At 37.2% G+C, this 22,049-nt stretch overlaps 1 protein-coding gene across 3 annotated transcripts in view; it reads left to right on the plus strand.

The window, feature by feature from the left end:
* LOC137238290 (serine/threonine-protein kinase 32A) overlaps positions 1-22,049 on the plus strand; it is a 285,449-nt gene that overhangs the window by 203,431 nt on the left and 59,969 nt on the right. For all 3 annotated transcript variants that reach the window (XM_067763112.1, XM_067763114.1, XM_067763113.1), the window contains exon 4: positions 7,660-8,349. In XM_067763112.1, coding sequence (XP_067619213.1) covers positions 8,295-8,349 — 55 coding nt within the window. In that variant the 5' untranslated portion in view covers positions 7,660-8,294. The remainder of the gene's footprint in view (positions 1-7,659; positions 8,350-22,049) is intronic.

Genomic DNA, 22,049 nt, shown 5'->3' on the forward strand with positions numbered 1-22,049 from the left:
GAGATTTACAAGGTATAATCGAAATAGGTATCGCCTTGTACGTACTAATGTCACGTTGTTTAAATTAAGTTATAAATTAAAAATTGCTTCAAATAAATGTCTTCATACATTTAAAGCATTTAACGTTGGCGCGACTTCTATAAAAAAAATTAAATGGGCGATAACCTCCGAAGAGATTTAAGGCCCAGCTTCTCTTCCAATTTGCCTCGTGCTTCTTTTAATTTTTCCTACAAATTGGCGAGACGAGATCTACTTATTTTATGTCGACTCCGAACGGCATCTGCAAGGCAGATGAGTTTTCACTGAGAACTTTTCATGGCAGAAATACACTCGGAGTGCTTGTCAAACACTGCCGAGGGGCGACCCCGCTTAGAAAAATTTTCTTCTAATTGAAAAAACTTGTTTCTAAAATTTTTATGTTGCTTTGCCCGGGGCGTGAACCCAGGGTCTTCAGTGTGATAGGCGGAGCACGCTACCATCACACCGCGGCGGCTGCGAATTCTATGCTGGAGCAAAATCAATTTCCGATCAAAGAGAATTCTAATGCTTCGGAGGCTCTCCACTCGCAGTATGTATGCTCTGATGAAATAAACGCCTCATGGTATATTGCAAATTTTTCCCGTCAACATTTCCGGATTTTTAAGAGCGCAAACAAATTTTTATAATTTTTCAATCCAAAGAAAATATGAAAAAATTTTGTTTAGTTAAGATGGTAGCACGAAATGTCATAATCTGTTAAATTTTCAGGTTAATGGAGACCGACAACTGACAATGGAATTAACTTCATTCTTATACCATACAAATATACCATGCAAATATTTACAATAAGTAAACAGGTGAATTTGGCATGCACTTTGCCGAGTAAATATAATTTTGCACGTCTGCTATTTTACTGTTATGTCCATAGATTTAAGTGCTTCACCACATGTACAACTATAATATGTACAAAAAATACATACATACAATTATAATGAGGGCATACGGGAGTTGTTGCGTAGCAAAGTTTTGCACTTTCATTGCTACTTAAAGTTTATGAGGGGAAATGTGAATTAAATATTTACGCAAAATTTACAAAAAAAAAAACAAAGTTTGGCTTAGTTATTCGTAACATTCGATGATAACATTTACATACTAACATAGTAATAAAGCAAAATGCGGTCTAAACTTGCCTGACTTTGGTTTTAGATATTGTGACGAATATTAGCATCCCTAAGCAATACTGGCATCACTAAGGCGATACTAAGTAGCCCCTCGTATGTACGTCAATAAATCAATCATCATTACACACTTGCCTACAAGGCAGCGGAGAGATACTCACAAACGCATGTCATCATCAGCCGAAGTACACACGCATATGGCTATAAAGTACAAATATACATATTAGGCAGGGTCGATTTGTGGGAGGCAAAAAAATCGCCCATTGCTCTATGAAAATCATATTCTAGGGATCAAAATAAGAAACTTTGCCGAAGGAACCATATCTCTAAAACGAATTCTGATGCCCCCCCCCCCCCTCCCTTTGGGTCGTCGGGGCAAATTTTGAAAAATCCCACTTTGAAATGCCTATGTTTTTTCTTTTTGGAGTTTATTTTTCTCTTTAGAAATTTATTTAGTCAGAACATACATATGTAAATGAAAAAATTAATTTAACTTAGTAATAGAAAAGAAATTAAAAAAAATTATTAGAAATTAGCGTTTTTACAACCCCCTTTTAAAACCAAGGCATCACTGTGATGCATTTGCATGTCGTAAACATAGTTGTGTGGGTTTTTTATTCAACCGTTTTAAAAAATGAAGGTATCACTGTGACGCAATTGCAGATCGTAAAATTGCTTGTGTTGTTTTTTTTAAGCCACCACAAGACACAGCAGGTAGAATTGAAATTGCCCCTACCCAAAGGTTCGACCCAAAGGGGGGGACATCAGAAGTCATGTTAGAGGTATGGTTCCTTCGGCAAAGTTTCTTAATTTGATCCCTAGAATACGATTTTCACAGAGCAATGAGCGATTTTTAAATCGACCCTCCCTAATACATATATATGGCCAAGCATGAAGTTCACGAAATTAGGAGAAATGGGTGAACGAGGAAACCGAGAATTTAAAAGCAGCGCAAGCTGAGGTATGACTAATCAGTTTGATTTAAGCACGCTATCAGTTGCGGAGCCACCGTGGTGTGATGGTAGCGTGCTCCGCCTACCACACCGTATGCCCTGGGTTTGCACCCCGGGCAAAGCAACATCAAAAATTTTAGAAATAAGGTTTTTAAATTAGAACAAAATTTTTCTAAGCGGGGTCGCCCCTCGGCAGTGTTTGGCAAGCGCTCCGGGTGTATTTCTGCCATGAAAAGCTCTCAGTGAAAACCCATCTGTCTTGCAGATGCCGTTCGGAGTCGGCTTAAAACATGTAAGTCCCGTCCGGCCAATTTGTAGGGAAAATCAAGAGGAGCACGACGCAAATTGGAAGAGAAGCTCGGCCTTAGATCTCTTCGGAGGTTATCGCGCCTTATATTTATTTATTTTTTTTTATCAGTTGAGGGGTGAAGTATAATAGTGAAGTACTCTCAAAGTAGTCCATTTCGCATTATTAAATATTGGAGTTGTTTATTCAACAGCTTAGCGATTCGAACGTTAGCAGAAGTCAAATTAAATGGATTCACGTATCCTCTTTTAAGTCCTCTGTCACGGAAGAGCATATTATTAAATACATCTCTGAACATGCTCTTATCGATACTGATAAGATTGGTTGCTTTAAGTTAGTTAAGAGAGATGTCGATGTCACCACTTTGGTCAGAGTTGCTTTCAAAGTACGAGTGCTATCTAAAGACTACAGTAAGCTCCTTAATAACGATCTATGGCCCTCTAATGTGACGATTAAGCCATTTCTCTTTTTTCAAAAAAAAAAAAAGAAATCGTGCCGAAGACGTAGTCTTAGCGGTTCAACGCACCTAAATATTTATTTTCATAATGTTTCTGGCGTAAGAACAAAATCTAGCATGCTTTTTAACATGAGCTCACATTCTGATTACGATGTTTTCGTTATCGTCGAAACTTGGCTCAAGTCTGATTTTTATGATGGTGAATTTTTCGACTGCAACCTATACAATGTGTATCGCAAAGACCGGGACTACTCTAAAACTGGTCGCTCACGTGGTGGTGGTGTTCTGATCGCTGTGCGCCGTCATCTCCGGTCATCGTTAGTGGATTTCAGTGATAAGAATTCACTATTTGATCAGCTCTGTGTCTCTGTTCAGGGCACCTCTAAAATCTTTATCTGCGCATCCTACATTCCTCCCGCAAGTCCGGATCATCTCTATATATCACATGTTGATAACATTATTGGCATAGTTCGCAACCATGTTGATGATCCCTTCTGTATTTTAGGCGACTTTAATTTGCCTAACATTGTATGGTCATGTGTCAACAATAGTTCAAATCTAATTCCTACGAATGTTTCCAGTACCTCTGAGGTGTATCTTATTGATAATTTCCTAAATTTCAATCTATCCCATATAAATAGCTTCTCCAATCAGTTATCTAGAATGTTAGATCTTGTCTTCATTAGTGATAATATTAACTGCATGGTGGCTGAATGTCTGGATCCACTATTTAGCTCTGGTATTCACCACATACCGCTTACGCTTGCCATAGGGTTTTACATTTTCGACAGCATCACTGCCGATAATGAGTCTCTTGGTTTTTCTTTTAGACGTGGCAATTTTGATTTAATTTTTCAGGAGGTCTCCTTGATTGATTGGGAAGCTCTTTTTCTGGGTTAGATCTTTCTGAGAGTTTTAATGTTATTAAAAATACCGTGAATCAAATCTGTATTAATAATATTCCGCGGAAGAAAAAGAGTTGTTATAAAATTCCATGGTATACTAAGAAACTAAAGCGACTAAAGAATCTGAGGAATAAGTATTTTAAAAAGTTCAAATCTACCAATTTGTTGGCTCATAAACGTAAATACCTTTTTTACTCCAATATATTCAAAGCGTTAGGCAAGAGGCTCCACAGGTCTTTTGTTAGCAACGATGAATCTGAAATCAAAGTAAACCCCAAGGCTTTCTGGAACTATGTTAAGGCTAAAAAACTTTTCCTTCTACTATTCCTTCATCAGTCTTTTACAATACGGAGCGAGCTTCTGAACCTTTTGCGGCGGCTAATTTATTCGCAGACTTCTTTCGCGCCAACTTTGTGGCAGAGCCTGACCTCCCAACGGTTTTCCCCTCATTAGTAGCTAATTCTATTAACTTCGGCGCCCTGACTCTGTCGCTAGACGATATTGTTAATGGGATTCAAAATATAAAATTGTCTACCCAGACAGATATTGACGGCTTATCGTCTTATCTTTTTAAAAACTGTTTGGCTTTGGCCACCCCACTTCTGCTAATTTTTAACAAATCTCTCGAGTGCGGCGAGTTTTTGGATGCATGGAAGATGACCCTCATCACCCCTGTTTTCAAACACGGTAAGAAAAACAATGTTGCTAACTATAGGCCCATTGCCAAATTGTCTACCATTTCTAAACTCTTTGAGTATATTGTCAAACAGAAAATGTATTTTGCCGTTAGACATCTAATCATAGAGAATCAGCACGGTTTTGTGTCTGGCAGATCTATTGTGACGAACCTGTCGATTTTCTCTGAATTCTGCCTATCAGCCTTTAACAGTCGACTTCAAGTCGATGCAGTATATACTGATTTTTCTAAAGCGTTTGATAAAATCAGCCATTCAATATTGATCTCGAAACTGGCCGGTGTAGGCTTCCACTCAATTTTTCTTTCTTGGCTAAAATCGTATCTTGTACAGCAGAACTGTGTCGTTGTGTTAGAAAATGCGCGTTCGAACTCTTTTGTTGCCACCTCAGGCGTACCTCAAGGTAGCATTCTTGGACCATTACTATTTATAATTTTTATAAATGACATTTCGGTCTGTTTTAAACAATCAAACTTTCTGCTATATGCTGATGATTTAAAGGTTTTCTCTACCATTTCAAACTCGTCAGATTCAGATAAGTTACAATCCGATTTGGACAATGTCGCTGCCTGGTGTAATTCAAACAATCTACCGCTAAACGTAAGTAAATGTTTTCACGTAACATTTTCTAAATCTCGTTATCCCATATTCACATCTTATACCATTTGCGGTTCCCGCCTCTCAACTCTTACAGAACTGAAAGATCTTGGGGTAGTTTTTGACTCTAAGTTTTCGTTCTCGATACATTTAAATTCTACAATTGCTAAGGCCTATTCTCTTCTTGCTTTTATCCGGCGTTTTAGCTCAAATTTTACGGATCCTTATACCCTTAAGATACTGTTCACCTCACTTGTTCGCTCCAAGTTGGAATATGCCTGTTTCATTTGGCGACCCTATCATGAGTGTCATATCAAGAGGCTCGAAAGTGTGCAAAAAAGCTTTGTTCGTTTTGCACTGCGTTCTTTGAATTTTTCCGACCCGATTCCTTCCTACGAAGCCAGATGTGCACTCATCAACCTTTAGTCTCTAGAATCTAGAAGAACCTTGCTATCAATGACTTTTGTTTTCGACATTATCAATGGTTCAATCGATGCGCCAACTCTCCTTGACGGTATTCGATTCCATGTACCAAACAGGCCGCTTAGAAATAGCAACATGTTTTATACGGGGTTTATTCGGACCCTCTATGCTTCTAATGCTCCCATTTCTCGGACATTAACAGAATTTAATCTTCGCTCAAATTCTTTAGAAATCGATTTTTCATTATCTAAACCTATTTTTAAAGCTGTAATTGCTCATACATAATTATATTATATTTTATTATTTTGTATTTTGTATTACATTTGTTTATCTCTACGTAGTCTGTAAGTATATTTTTGTACTAGACTACTTTTGTAATTTGTAACTGATCAAATTACTATTTAAATAAATAAATAAATAAATATATTTTTGAAATATGTAAGTGATTCGTGGTCATAGTTTTTACATACATACCACAAAAAATGTGAAACTTTGCATCCTAACACAAACTACCTACCTATTTTTATACCGAGCTGTACTCTTTGATTGGATAACGGTAGGTTGTACAGGTATAAAGGAATCGAGATAGATATAGACTTCCATATATCAAAATCATCAGTATCGAAAAAAAATTTGATTCCGTCCGTCCGTCCGTCTGTCCGTTAACACGGTAACTTGAGTAAATATTGAGATATCTTCACCAAATTTGGTACACGAGCTTATCTGGACCCAGAATAGATTGGTTTTGAAAATGAACGAAATCGGATGATAACCACACCCATTTTTTATATATATAACATTTTGGAAAACACTAAAAACCTGATAATTTAGTAAATAACACACCTAGAATGTTGAAATTTGACATGTGGACTGATATTGAAACTCTTGACAAAATTTGAAAACATTTTGAAAATGGGCGTGGCACTGCCCACTTGTGATAAAATCAGTTTTACAAATATTATTAATCATAAATCAAAAACCGTTAAACATATCGTAACAAAATGCGGCAGGCAGATTTCCTTTACTATAAGGAATGTTATGAAGAAAAATTAACGAAATTGGGTAAGGACCACGCCTACTTTTATATAAAAGATTTTTAAAAGGGTTGTGGACGAATAAAATAAGCTATATCTTTGCAAAAAAGAGCTTTGTATCAATGGTATTTCATTTCCCAAGTGGATTTATAACAATAAATAGGAAAAACTTCAAATTTTAAAAAAAGGGGGTGGCATCGCCCCTTTTATGACTAAGAAATTTTCTATGTTTCGGGAGCCATAACTCGAAGAAAAATTAACATACCGTAATCAAATTGGGTACACAGATTTTCCTTATAGCAGAAAATAATTCTAGTAAAAATGGATAAGATTGGTTAAAGACAACGCCCACTTTTATATAAATGACTTTAAAACGTAGGCAAAAATAATAAGCTAAATCTTAGTGAAAAATAGTTTTGTACCAATCGCATTTTATGCCATTATAACACGAAATGGGAAAAAATTCAAATCTTGAAAAATGGGCATGGCACTACCCTTTTCTTACAATGCATTTCCCTACGTTTCTGTAGCATTACTCGACAAAAAAATTTGGTACACATTTATGCCTTTTAACAGAAAATATTTTCAGTAAAAATGGACTAAATCGGTTAAATCGGCTTATTTTATATAAAAGGTTTGTAAAAGTGCGTAGATGCGGTAATAAGCTATTTCTAGTAAAAGTTGGAAAATTTCGTTAATGATCCTGATTGTTGTTACAGCATTTCAAGTGTACAGCTGGGTATGTAATGTTCGGTTTCACCCGAACTTAGACTTCCTTACTTATTTTTATTTTATATTTATCTTAAAAATCGCTTAGGTATGTACATCTGTTCACTATATATTTCTTATCTTATACAGCCGATTATTTGGATATTACGAAAGGGATAAAATTATTGTTCAGCCACATTCATGAAAGGTATGAAGTCTTCGGCACAGCCGAAGAGAATATCATCCATACTTGTTTTATTTATTATGGCGCCAAAGCGAGAAAGCATGACCTCCAATATATATAAACTGTCCATGCGTTCGGAAAATACAAAATTGTTTTTCTCTTAGTGTTTTAATCTTGTGGTTAACCGCAAACATTTCAATCAGCTCAATTGTAATAAAAATGTCATCATTGTCTTTCAGCTTTCAGCTACGGTTTTTTATTGCAGTTGGCAATTGTATTAAGCAGTAAGGAGACGAATGACATTTTTGTATTCAAATTGAGTTTTAAAATGGAATTATGTTGGTGTAGTACAGCGGAGGAGCATGAAACAGAAATGGATGTGTAAAAAAGCATAAATTGCAAGGATAAAATGTAGTGAAAGCAAAAAAAGTAAGCAACAACAACACGCAAGTGTGTGTAAACAAAAATAAATTTATAAACCATTCGATGGAAATTGAATTGAAAACGTCAATTAATGTACGGACAACAATCTAACAAATAGAGCGCTCATACTTTTGATAAAAAACAATATTCACTCATGAGTAATTATGTACGCATATAGATATGTATGCACGAATATCTTCTTTATAAATGGATGAACCAGCGAATTGGCAGCAAAGATAATTATTTATCACTTTTATCTGAACTTGAAATGTTTATAATGACCAAATGAAAACATTTTCACAAATCGACATAAGTGTTGATGCAATGAAATGTAACAAATCTGGAAAACTTGGCAGCAACTTATAGTCAATTCAACGTGGCAAGAGCGACAGTTATACCAGTTAGTGAGAGGCAACAACGCAAATCATACACAAAAGTTGATATATGCAGCATGGGGGCGAATTCCTCGAGCAGATCGGACGCAAATCTCCTCAAAGATGATGATGGTAAGTATTGAAAAATTTATTTTTATATTATTAATTTGCATCCAAGTAATACTGATTTTCAGGATTTTCGGGATCTGATCTTCTTGATAGTTTTTGGCAAAAAAAACAACACGTATGTATGTCCTAACATACACTGTGGATATAATGCAAAAACACAAGCTATAGTAAATCATATGTTTATATTTCATTTTAAAATCAATTTTGCGCCGAGCGTTGAAGTCAGCTGTCTTAGCCAAATAGTGTTGTAAATGCATAAGAATAACACTGGGCAACAGTAATATTGTGGCAAGTATGGTTGAAGCTACCCTGCCTACCAACCCTACCCTATTTTTGCCATTTTCACCTCAAACATCAACTCACATTGATAAAGTATTTTCCCCATGATTTAGTAACAAAAAATGATTGTAGTTTTAAAAGCAATATTATGATAGCTGAATTAAATTATTTTTTTTAAATTTCTTGTCGCAGATAATTTTTCACAAATTTTTATACTCAGTTGAGCAGAGATCACAGAGTATATTAACTTTGATTGGATAACGGTTGGTTGTACAGGTATAAAGGAATCGAGATAGATATAGACTTCCATATATCAAAATCATCAGTATCGACAAAAAATTTTATTGAGTCATGTCCGTCCGTCTGTCCGTTAACACGATAACTTGAGTAAATTTTGAGGTATCTTGATGAAATTTGGTATGTAGGTTCCCGGGCACTCATCTCAGATCGCTATTTAAAATGAACGATATCGGACTATAACCACGCCCACTTTTTCGATATCGAAAATTTCGAAAAAATGCGATAATTCATTGCCAAAGACGGATAAAGCGATGAAACTTGGTAGGTGAGTTGAATTTATGACGCAGAATAGAAAATTAGTCAAATTTTGGACAATGGGCGTGGCACCGCCCACTTTTAAAAGTTTTTCAAGCTGTAATTTGGCAGTCATTGAAGATATCATGATGAAATTTGGCAGGAACGTTACTACTATTACTATATATGTGCTAAATAAAAAATTAGAAAAATCGGATGAAGAACACGCCCACTTTTAAAAAAAAATTTTTTTAAAAGTCAAATTTTAACAAAAAATTTAATATCTTTACTGTATATACATAAGTAAATTATGACAACATTCAACTCCAGTAATGATATGGTGCAACAAAATACAAAAATAAAAGAAAATTTCAAAATGCGCGTGGTTCCGCCCTTTTTCATTTAGTTTGTCTAGGATACTTTTAATGCCATAAGTCGAACAAAAATTTACCAATCCTTCTGAAAATTGTAGAGGCATAGACTCTATGACGGTAACTGTTTTCTGTGAAAGTGGGCGAAATCGGTTGAAGCCACACCCAGTTTTTATACACAGTCGACCGCCTGTCTTTCCGCTCGGCCGTTAACACGATAACTTGAGCAAAAACCGATATATCTTTACTAAACTCAGTTCGCGTACTTATCTGAACTCACTTTATCTTGGTACAAAAATGGCCGAAATCCGACTATAACCGCGCCCACTTTTTCGAAATCGAAAATTACGAAAAATGAAAAAAATGCCATAATTCTATACCAACAAATATGAAAAAGGGATGAAACATGGTAATTTGATTGGTTTATTGACGCAAAAAATAACTTTAGAAAAAACTTTGTAAAATGGGTGTGACACCTACCATATTAAGAAGAAGAAAATGAAAAAGTTCTGCAGGGCGAAATCAAAAGCCTTTGGAATCTTGGCAGGAATATTGTTCGTGGTATTACATATATAAATAAATTAGCGGTACCCGACAGATGATGTTCTGGGTCACCCTGGTCCACATTTTGGTCGATATCACGAAAACGCCTTCACATATACAACTAAGGGCCACTTCCTTTTAAAACCCTCATTAATACCTTTAATTTGATACCATATCGTGCAAACACATTCTAGAGTCACCCCTGGTCCACCTTTAGAACTATGGCCGACTCCCTTTTAAAATACTCTTTAATACCTTCCATTTGATACCCATGTCATACAAACACATTCCAGGGTTACCCTAGGTTCATTTTCCTACATGGTGATTTTCCCTTATTTTGTCTCCAAAGCTCTCAGCTGAGTATGTAATGTTCGGTTACACCCGAACTTAGCCTTCCTTACTTGTTTTTTATAGAATTAATTGACTTATACTGCTTTTTGCTTTTTGCAGTATGATCTCTCGGATTGCACTCGAATCCGGAGTCAAAACAGTTCCGGCACTTGAATTTTTGAGATATTCGAACCTAAAAGTGCAGACAACATATTATAGGTTATTTTTAAGGACAAGTTACTTCAAGAATTTGTATACCTTTCATGAAATTGATATGGTATATTAAGTTTGGCCCGATTCCCGAAAGTTGTAAGTGTTTAAAGGAGATGAGATAGACCCACCCATAAATATACCGAAATGATCTGGATGACCAGCTGAGTTGATTTAGCCGTCTGCCTGTTTGAACGCAAACTAGTACCTTAAGTTTTGAGACATTAGATGGAATATGGTGAAGGGGTATATTTGCATGTCTGATTAATCATTTGTCGGAACTGACCAGATTGTTTAGATAAGAGGGTTTTTATTCCCGTTTTTACAGATGCTTACGTATAAGGCATACATTGTTGTTTGAAAAATGGATCGATAATGGGATGAGATCGATTATATATATAATATATATTCCATAAAACCGATTGTTCAGATAAGATGGGTTTCGTAGTTTATTCCTGACTTTAAGGGCTAGATGCTTGAAATTGTAGATGCTAGCATATACGCTCACGTTATTGCCTGAAAAAATCGTCAGGATCGGTCAAATGTATGTATAATATATATCCCATACATTATGAATTTTTCAAATTTCATCAGCTTATTGTTTAGCACTATTCCTTCAGTCTCCTACCGAAGACAATACCGTCCTTAAATGTTTTTTAACATCGTTATTCTAACTGAAAATATCACCTCTTCTCTTCGAAATCCATTTCAAGTTTTTAGAAAATCTTTTTCTTTTGAGAATTCGTGTATTGGATTAATTGAGTTTGGCAATTCGGCAATGTTCGGTTTTATTTCAGTATCTCAAAATCTGCGCAAAAACCAGTAAATTTAATAGGTGATTTCGCAGAAGAAAAAAATGCTTTTCTAAAAACCTAAAACAGATTTTGAGGATTAGCAGTGGTACTTTGAAGAACAAAAACGGCCTTAAACAAAAATGTATAGAAGTGACACCGAATGAACCCAAAAATCGTTTTTTTTTTTGCACTTTTAGGTTCGAATATCTCAAAAAATTAGAATTAATTTGACAAAACTTATATTACTTCGAGCACACTCGTTTAATATTAAATTACCCTACCAACCATGAGTGGATAAAAATTTGGGTAATCATATATTGACGCTACCCAAAATGTAGGATAATAAGTTGGATGATTTTGTTCGGCGAGGCGCCGATATTATCCATGGTGAAATATGTTATTCGTGTACGTGTGATTTCCCATCTTTATCAAAAACAACATATGGGAAAACGTATAGTTTCACTCCTGTAATGAAAAAATTGCATACTTTCGGGGAAGTGACAGCTCACCAGGACTGCCACTCTGAAGAATTTTATATCCATAGAAGTTTATCAAAATATCCAACAAAAATATTAAAATTAGTTTTTGATCAATTTTTATTTTTTAATCAAAAATTTTAAAATACAACAAAATTATTGAAAATATATTAATAAAATAAATAACCAAATAAGTAAAAAATAAAACAAATGAAACAAAAATAAAACAACTTTAATTAGATTAAAATATAATAAAATAAAGTAAAACAAAAACAAGTAAAATAAAATAAAATTAAAAAAATATACTAAAAGAAAATAAAAAAATAAAGCAAATGAAAATAAGCTGAACTTAATTAAATTAATTTAACCTACAAAAGCTTATAAAATAGGGAGGATTATGTCTTATCATTCGCTACTTTTTACTTAAAAGAATTCGTTTACAAATCAGGCAATAATAAAACGAGAAAATTAAGTGCTCGATTGTGGACACGGACGTGACATTGATATTTCGCAGCTCTTAAATAAACGGCTTTGCAACATCCATTTATTCGTCTCGAGAAACTTCAAACTATTCGTGTATGTCCACCAACAGATATGTTGCCGCATGCAGCACTGCCAGCATAATACGAAGCACCACCCCACCCACCACACTGGCCAGGAGTACTTGCCGGATATGAACGTCGCCAGGAGTAAATATCTACAAACTTTTTGTGCAAATTCCATAATATCCATTTACCTTAAGCCTTCTAAGTATTATTAGACTCTGCATATAATAAGTAGTACTTACCAAGATTTATGGCTATTTTAATAAAAATTACAATTAACAAGTAAGGAAGGCTAAGTTCGGGTTTAACCGAACATTACATACTCAGCTGAGAGCTTTGGAGACAAAATAAGGGAAAATCACCAGGTAGGAAAATGAACCTAGGGTAACCCTGGAATGTGTTTGTATGACATGTGTATCAAATGGAAGGTATTAAAGAGTATTTTAAAAGGGAGTCGGCCATAGTTCTAAAGGTGGACCAGGGGTGACTCTAGAATGTGATTGTACGATATGGGTATGAAATGAATGGTGTTAATGAGTATTTTAAAAGGGGTGGGCCTTAGTTCTATATGTGGACGCTTTTTCCAGATATCGCCATATAGGTGGACCGGGGGTGACTCTATAATGTGTTTGTACGATATGGGTATCAAATTAAAGGTATTAATGAGGGTTTTAAAAGGAAGTGGCCCTTAGTTGTATATGTGAAGGCGTTTTCGAGATATCGACTAAAATGTGGACCAGGGTGACCCAGAACATCATCTGTCGGGTACCGCTAATTTATTTATATATGTAATACCACGAACAGTATTCCTGCCAAGATTCCAAGGGCTTTTGATTGCGCCCTGCAGAACTTTTTCATTTTTTTCTACTTAATATGGTAGGTGTCACACCCATTTTACCAAGTTTTTTCCTAAAGTTATATTTTGCGTCAATATACCAATACAATTACCATGTTTCATCCCTTTTTCGTATTTGGTATATAATTATGGCATTTTCTTAATTTTTCGTAATTTTCGATATCGAAAAAGTGGGCGTGGTCATAGTCTGATTTCGGCCATTTTTTACACCAATACAAAGTGAGTTCAGATAAGTACGTGAACTGAGTTTAGTAAAGATATATCGATTTATACTCAAGTTATCGTGTTAACGGCCGAGCGGAAGAACAGGCGGTCGACTGTGTATAAAAACTGGGCGTGGCTTCAACCGATTTCGCCCATTTTCACAGAAAAAAGTTACCGTCATAGAGTCTATGCTTCTACCAAATTTCAGAAGGATTGGTAAAGTTTTGTTCGACTTATGGCATTAAAAGCATTCTAGACAAACTAAATGAAAAAGGGCGGAACCACGCCCATTTTGAAATTTTCTTTTATTTTTGTATTTTGTTGCACCATATCATTACTGGGGTTGAGTGTTGACATAATTTACTTATATACAGTAAAGATATTCAATTTTTTGTTAAAATTTGACTTTTAAAAAAATTTTTTTTAAAAGTGGGCGTGTTCTTCATCAGATTTTTCTAATTTTTATTTAGCACATATATAGTAATAGTAGTAACGTTCTTGCCAAATTTCATCATGATATCTTCAATGACTGCCAAATTACAGCTTGCAAAACTTTTAAATTACCTTCTTTTAAAAGTGGGCGGTGCCACGCCCGTTGTCCAACATTTTACTAATTTTCTATTCTGCGTCATAAATTCAACTCACCTACCAAGTTTCATCGCTTTATCCGTCTTTGGCAGTGAATTATCGTATTTTTTCGGTTTTTCGAAATTTTCGATATCGAAAAAGTGGGCGTGGTTATAGTCCGATATCGTTCATTTTAAATAGCGATATGAGATGAGTGCCCGGGAACCTACATACCAAATTTCATCAAGATACCTCAAAATTTACTGAAGTTAACGTGTTAACGGACAGACGGACGGACGGACGGACATGTCTCAATCGATTTTTTTTTCGATACTGATGATTTTGATATATGGAAGTCTATATCTATCTCGATTCCTTTATACCTGTACAACCAACCGTTATCCAATCAAAGTTAATATACTCTGTGAGCTCTGCTCAACTGAGTATAAAAATCATAAAAAGTAGTGAATTTTCACTTACGTGAAGGAAGTTCGTGTCTTATTTCATTATGTAATAGAACCACATGGTGGAGGGTGGATAAATGTGTAGAAGTGCATGCAAGTGGGGAAAGCTTCTGACCGCCATTTAGCAGTGAATGGCCAGAGCGGTTCTTTTGCATGCGGTTTAAGCCACTACTTCCGGTAGCTTGCGGCAAGGAAGGGAACAAGTTAAAAACTGTGATCTTTACTAGATTGGCCATGCAAAAAAACGCAGTTTCGGCGGTGGATGCGTGGTAGGATAGAGACTTTGTCGTCAAGTACTGGCGTTCATGCCTGTGGACGAACGTATCGCCGCCATCTAAATAAAAGCATCAGAGGAGAAATACGATGAGGTAAAAAACGCTTTCTATGAACGTGAAAGTCGGGCTTGGCGGCTTTAACGCCAGGGTCGGAAAGTTTAGCCTACACAATGAAACCTCTCGAAACATGGTCATATCCAGACGGGTTTCTTGCATAAAAATATATATGAAGCTACATGGCTATCCCCCGATCAAAATACACTGTCTACGTTAAAAGCGAACGCAACAAGAAGAGTGTGTGAATTTTGTCGTGAGTTGAAGGGAAGCGAGCCGCCTTTTCAGGAAAAAAAAAGCAGAGGCAGAAAGGCGTGAGTGCGAGAAGCTTCAGCTGCTAGCCAGTAGGAAAAACGGCCGCAAATTTACCAAAAAAATTGACAACAGACGGAAGGTTTGAGATCCGGAGCAAACTCCTGTTAAAATGAAAAGGTCGACCTTGTAACCGATGTCGAGAGAGTACTTAGGTTATGGAGGGAACACTTCTCTATTTTACTTAATGGAGGCAGCGATGTATCGTATAGGGATGATGAACCCCGATCCCGCAATCAATGATGTTGGTATTTATGCTGCCCGCCCCCCCCCCCGCCCCCCCCCCCCCTAATATATTAGGCACCCTATTATGTGAACATATGAGTTGAGCGCTGCCAACCCTCGAGCTGATGCGGATCGTTTCAGAGATATTTCCAAGGTTGGATAACTCATTGAATCGCCCTAAATGTCACCAAAAAGTTGCAACAGTTCCACCTATCGGATATGGTTTGAAAAGAGTACTACTTTGAGAAAAACCTAAACGTTCACACTCTAGAGCTCTATCAACGAACGTAAAGCTTTTCTAAACAATTTTATTTCTGAAAAGAACCTTGAGCACACAAAAAAACAAAAATTACACAGGCCGACAAAATTTGTAGCCTTGCAGATCATGTCTATGTTGTCTTAATCGATTTTCAGGTATTTGAGAAAACTCAACGCCATTTGAAAGAAGAAGACTTGTACTTAAAGATTTTAGTGAAAGAAAACATATGCAAGGCTACATAACCTCAAATATGGACAAAATCTGTGTTTTTCGCACTTATAGGTTAGGATATCTCGAAAACCAGAGCTGGTAGAGTAATTTTGAGGTCAGATTTCGATTCATCGAATTAAAATCCCCCCTTTTCATAGGGATATCTCGAAAATGGTTGAAGATATTTCGATGGGAAATTTTTCCATAAGTAATAGCAAGATGGGATGATAACCAGGCCTACTTTTATATATATAAATGAAAATATACGGGGTAGCTTCGGAACCTGAAAAGCAAAAAGGATAAAACTCTACAATTTTTGAAAGTGGGCGTAATCGGTATGTAAACATGCCTCCTTTCATATAAACAACATATCATACAAAATGTCTCCTTCGATTATTCAATACCTAAGAGAGCTATGACCTTTAAATTTGGTATGTGGGTCGCCTGTAGGTATGCACGCAAGTCAAGGTGAGAAAAAAAACTCTCGAAACGATTAAACGATAACCATAGACAATTTCTAAATTCTCCATCGAGTAAAATGTTTTAGATTATCACACAGCCTTAGAAATCAATTCGACCCTTTTGGTGTTGTTTGCTCACAGTGAGATTAGTTTTTGTCAGAAAAGTGCCGGAATGAACCATGCCTTTAACCAAACTACAAAAATTAGATAGTCTGATTTAATTATATCTGTGATGCAGGGTGGATTCTCCATACCATACATTGCAACCGCAATAATTTTTTATCTCAAACTATGACAAAAAATTTAATTATAATAATTCATCTCACTTGTTGGCCTTTTTAAGGTAGGGCATTGCCCCACAATGCCCCCCTAGCTACGGGCCCGTGGTACTTTTATCATCACTGGGTGTGTACATTTCATGCTTATATCTAATATATTGTAACGAATTTGCTTGCAAATCCTCTTATTTGCAATCCTCTGCTAAGTTCGAATCACTAAACTGTTGAATAAATAACTCCAATTTGTAATAATGCAAAATGGCCTTTATTAAAGTACTTCACAATAACAAACTGTGCAACGAATAGCTTGCTTAATAACCACGCTGATTGATAGCTCAATGAAACTCTACTATTCAAAATAATACTGCTATTGCTCGCTAGATATCGTCTTAATCGCAACTGCTTGACAACTCAAATCAAACTGAATTACTTCTTACTCGCCTGCCCCGCTTTTATAGTTTACGCTGCATACTTCTAGGCTCTTCCATTTCCAGAACTTACCAACTATATTCGTGTGTGTATAGTTCTCATATATTTTCTACTTGTTTACAATTGTCTACTTTTTAGCGCTTCTCAGATGTACATATGTGAGTTTGTAGTTTACAGTCTCCCGCACACACATAAGCGTATAAGTAAATTCATCTGTGTGTGACATCTCATCTCTCGCTGCCTTGTATGTAAATGGTGCTCGTCGGAATGTGTACATATGTGTAGACGCAATTATTGATTCGTTTATGTAGATACATAATGATTGAATTATTGATGTGAATTCACGTCACTGCTTAGCATCGGCCTGGAGATGGCAGCACTCCTCAGTTTTGCTAGTATTCGTAACACTGCCCTCCACCTAAGTCTGATCGTTCCAATCAGACAAATCTCCCAATCTAAACGCCGCTAGCATCTCCAAATGTACCACCCTTCTAATCCGTGGTTTCCCAGTGGTTTGTATGCGGTAGATGGTATCACTGATCTTCTTCACAACTTTGTACGGGCCTTCCCAACTGCACCGTAATTTGGCTGGAACACCTTTCCGCCGGTGAGGGTTGTTTAACAGTACCAAATCTCCCGCCAAGAAACCTTCCGAATTAAAGTTCTTGTCATGCCAGTGTTTCATCTTACTGCTCGTTACCCTGGGCCGTTCCTTCACACTCTGTTGTTTGGTCAATGAACCACTTCGTAGAGCTTGCGCTGGACGGATTTGCTTTGCATAATCGGTATCGTTCCCACATTTCACAACAGTAGTGCGCTCCGGCTTGAAACTACCCTCGCATTCTTTCTCGGAAATTCGTTGCTTTGTTTTCCTGCGTCTTTTAGATTTTGTCAATGCCAGTGTTTCTCTCGCAGGTACTTTTGATTTTGATTTATTTGGCCCATTCGATCTATCAACCTTTGCCTTTGACTTTCGTGGTCTTTGTCGAGTCTTTTCCACCAGTACCCGATTACTGCTGAACCCTTTTTCCAAACTAAAGTTAAGTGGTATGTCCTGGTTCTTATAGCGCATAATTTTTCTTCGCATATCGATCCTGACGTCATGGTCAACCAAGAAGTCCACTCCCAATATGACTTCATCAACGATCTCCGCCACAACGAATTTGTGTAGAACCATGACTTTTCCAATTAATACCTCACATACCACTTCGCCTTGAACTTGGTTATACTCGCTAGTGACCGTACGCAACTTTGCTCCAGGTAACGGTTTTACTCTCCTGTTGACCAAGTCAGATCGGATCAAGGAATGAGATGCGCCCGTATCTACAGTCAGTACTCGTTCTTTGCCATCCACATTCCCTCTGACGGTAATACTGCTCGATTTTCTACCAATTTGCGACACAGATATCACAGGGCATTCAATAGCTGGATCTAGCTCTCTACCTCTTACTCGCTCTTTCTCATCTCCTCCAGCTTTGCGTTTACGGCCACCCACATTGTTGGAACTATTAAGACCAAGATCGCAATGACGTGCTATGTGACCGGACTTCCCGCATTTGAAGCATTTGATAACTTTTTCACTTCGCTTTTGCGATCCTTTCAGTGTCTCCAATATTGCGTCTACCCACTCTGGCCTTTCTACTTCCACACGGCGAGCTTTGTATGCTGGTTTACTCAATAATGACGCCGTTTCCTGAGTCAATGCATGGGATACCGTTTCAGAAAATGTTTGCTTTGGGTTCGCGTATGTAGCCCGCTTCGTTTCCACGTCCCGTATGCCATTTATGAAACTCTGGATTTTTACCCTCTCGGTGTATTCCACGGGTGCGTCCGCATTTGCGACATGAGCTAACCTTTCAATATCCGAGGCAAACTCCTGCAAAGTCTCATTCGCTCTTTGGTGACGGTTTTGCAACTCAATTTGGAATATCTGTTTCCTGTGTTCGCTTCCATAACGTCGTTCTACAGCAGCCATCAATGTTTCATAACTGTTCCGTTCGTACTCTGGAATCGTCTGTAAGATTTCGACAGCTGGTCCTTTCAATGCTACGAAGAGCGCGGCAACTTTATCTTCCACATTCCAGTTGTTCACTGCTGCGGTCTTCTCAAACTGTAGCTTAAAGACCTGAAAAGGAACAGAACCGTCAAAGGATGGTGTCTTTACCTTTGGATTACTCGCTGAAACTGTTGGGCGGTTTAATTGCAACTCCTGTATACGACCTCTCAAAGCTTCTATCTCAGCATCAATTTTGTTCTCGAGCTGCACAATTTTTGTATCCTGTGCTTCCAGCTTTGATGTCACCCTTGCTTCCTGTGCTTCCAACTGCGAAGACATTTGCGCCACCTGCAATGATAAGCGCTCCTCTTGTGCTTCCATCTTAGATGTTATACGTATCTCTTGCGACTCAAGTTGGGATGCTATACTTGATTCCAATTGGGATGTTATATTTGTCTTTTGTTCTTCCAGTTGTGATGACATGTTGGTGGATATTTGTGATGACATTTCGGACATTTGTGCCGATATTGCAGCCAATATCATATTCAAGTCTGTGTTCGCCATTGTCTGCGGTGTTTCATTTTTCTCTTCAATATTTGCTGTTGTCTTGTCCTCATCAGGATAAAAGACATACTCGTCCACATCAATTCCCTCTGCTTCCATTGCCTCTCGTAGCCGTGCCTGAAGTTCGAGTTTAACGCCACTTGTATTCAATCCACGGCTCTCCAACTCCTTCTTTAGTTGCTGGATCTTCAATTCACTGAACTTTGCCATGTCCTTGTTGTCTTCTGGAATTTATTCAACAATTCCTCTTCTGACACCAATTGTAACGAATTTGTTTGCAAATCCTCTTATTTGCAATCCTCTGCTAAGTTCGAATCACTAAACTGTTGAATAAATAACTCCAATTTGTAATAATGCAAAATGGCCTTTATTAAAGTACTTCACAATAACAAACTGTGCAACGAATAGCTTGCTTAATAACCACGCTGATTGATAGCTCAATGAAACTCTACTATTCAAAATAATACTGCTATTGCTCGCTAGATATCGTCTTAATCGCAACTGCTTGACAACTCAAATCAAACTGAATTACTTCTTACTCGCCTGCCCCGCTTTTATAGTTTACGCTGCATACTTCTAGGCTCTTCCATTTCCAGAACTTACCAACTATATTCGTGTGTGTATAGTTCTCATATATTTTCTACTTGTTTACAATTGTCTACTTTTTAGCGCTTCTCAGATGTACATATGTGAGTTTGTAGTTTACAGTCTCCCGCACACACATAAGCGTATAAGTAAATTCATCTGTGTGTGACATCTCATCTCTCGCTGCCTTGTATGTAAATGTTGCTCGTCGGAATGTGTACATATGTGTAGACGCAATTATTGGTTCGTTTATGTAGATACATAATGATTGAATTATTGATGTGAATTCACGTCACTGCTTAGCATCGGCCTGGAGATGGCAGCACTCCTCAGTTTTGCTAATATTCGTAACAATATAAAATTCTTCTGTCACGGTTTTAGAGGCTTAACTCCTCCGAAACGGCTGAACCGATTCTCATGAAATTTTGTGAGCATATTGGGCAGGTCTGAGAATCGGCCAACGTCTACCCTTTTTTCGCTACGTGCCTAGGGACTTGAGATCAAAACGTGGACCCGGGTACCCCTAGAATGTGTTTATACAATATGGATATCAAATGAATGCTGTTGATGAGTGCTATAGTACAGGATAATTTTCATACAACTGGGAAGTTAGGGTCTCGAGATATAGCCCAAAACGTGGACCCGGGTACCCCTAGAATGTGTTTATACAATATGGATATCAAATGAAAACTGTTGATGAGTGCTATAATACAGGATAATTTTCATACAACTGGGAGGCTCGGGTCTCGAGATATAGCCCAAAACGTGGACCCGGGTACCCCTAGAATGTGTTTATACAATATGTATATCAAATGAAAGCTGTTGATGAGTGCTATAGTACAGGATAATTTTCATACAACTGGAAGGCTAGGGTCTCGAGATATAGCCCAAAACGTGGACCCGGGTACCCCTAGAATGTGTTTATACAATATGTATATCAAATGAAAGCTGTTGATGAGTGCTATAGTACAGGATAATTTTCATACAACTGGAAGGCTAGGGTCTCGAGATATAGCGCAAAACGTGGACCCGGGTACCTCTAGAATGTGTTTATACAATATGGATATCAAATGAAAACTGTTGATGTGTGCTATAGTACAGGATAATTTTCACTCAATTGGGAGGCTAGGGTCTCGAGATATAGCCCAAAACGTGGACCCGGGTACCCCTAGAATGTGTTTATACAATATGGATATCAAATGAAAACTGTTGATGAGTGCTATAGTACAGGATAATTTTCATACTACTGGGAGGCTAGGGTCTCGAGATATAGCCCAAAACGTGGACCCGGGTACCCATAGAATGTGTTTATACAATATGGATATCAAATGAAAGCTGTTGATGAGTGCTATAGCACAGGATAATTTTCATACAACTGAGAGGCTAGGGTCTCGAGATATAGCCCAAAACGTGGACCCGGATACACCTAGAATTTGTTTTTACATTATGGGTATCAAATTGAAGCTGTTGATGTGTGCTTTAGTACAGAGTAAGTTTTACACCGCTGGGTGACTAAGGTCTCGAGATATAGGCCAAAACATGGACCCAGATACCCCTATAATATGTGTGTATTATGGATATCAAATGAAAGCTGTTGTTGAGAGCTCTAAAGTTCATTGTGATATTCGATTTAATCGCATCAACCTGGCAAAACTGATAAATATGCATGCGAAGCCGAAATAAAGACAAGAATCAATAATACCCACATACCTATTTACATACGTCCTATTCGATTTGCCTGAAATTTCGTATATAAATTTGCCTATATTAGTATTTACGATGCTTTTTTCCGGGAATTATACCAGAGACGGACTGGGACTGGGATTAGGACTAAGACTGGGACTGAGACTGAGACTCGGAGTGGGACTGGGACTGAGACTTG

Source organism: Eurosta solidaginis, chromosome 1, assembly GCF_040869045.1.
Source record: "Eurosta solidaginis isolate ZX-2024a chromosome 1, ASM4086904v1, whole genome shotgun sequence".
Classification (NCBI taxonomy): Eukaryota; Metazoa; Arthropoda; class Insecta; order Diptera; family Tephritidae; genus Eurosta; species Eurosta solidaginis.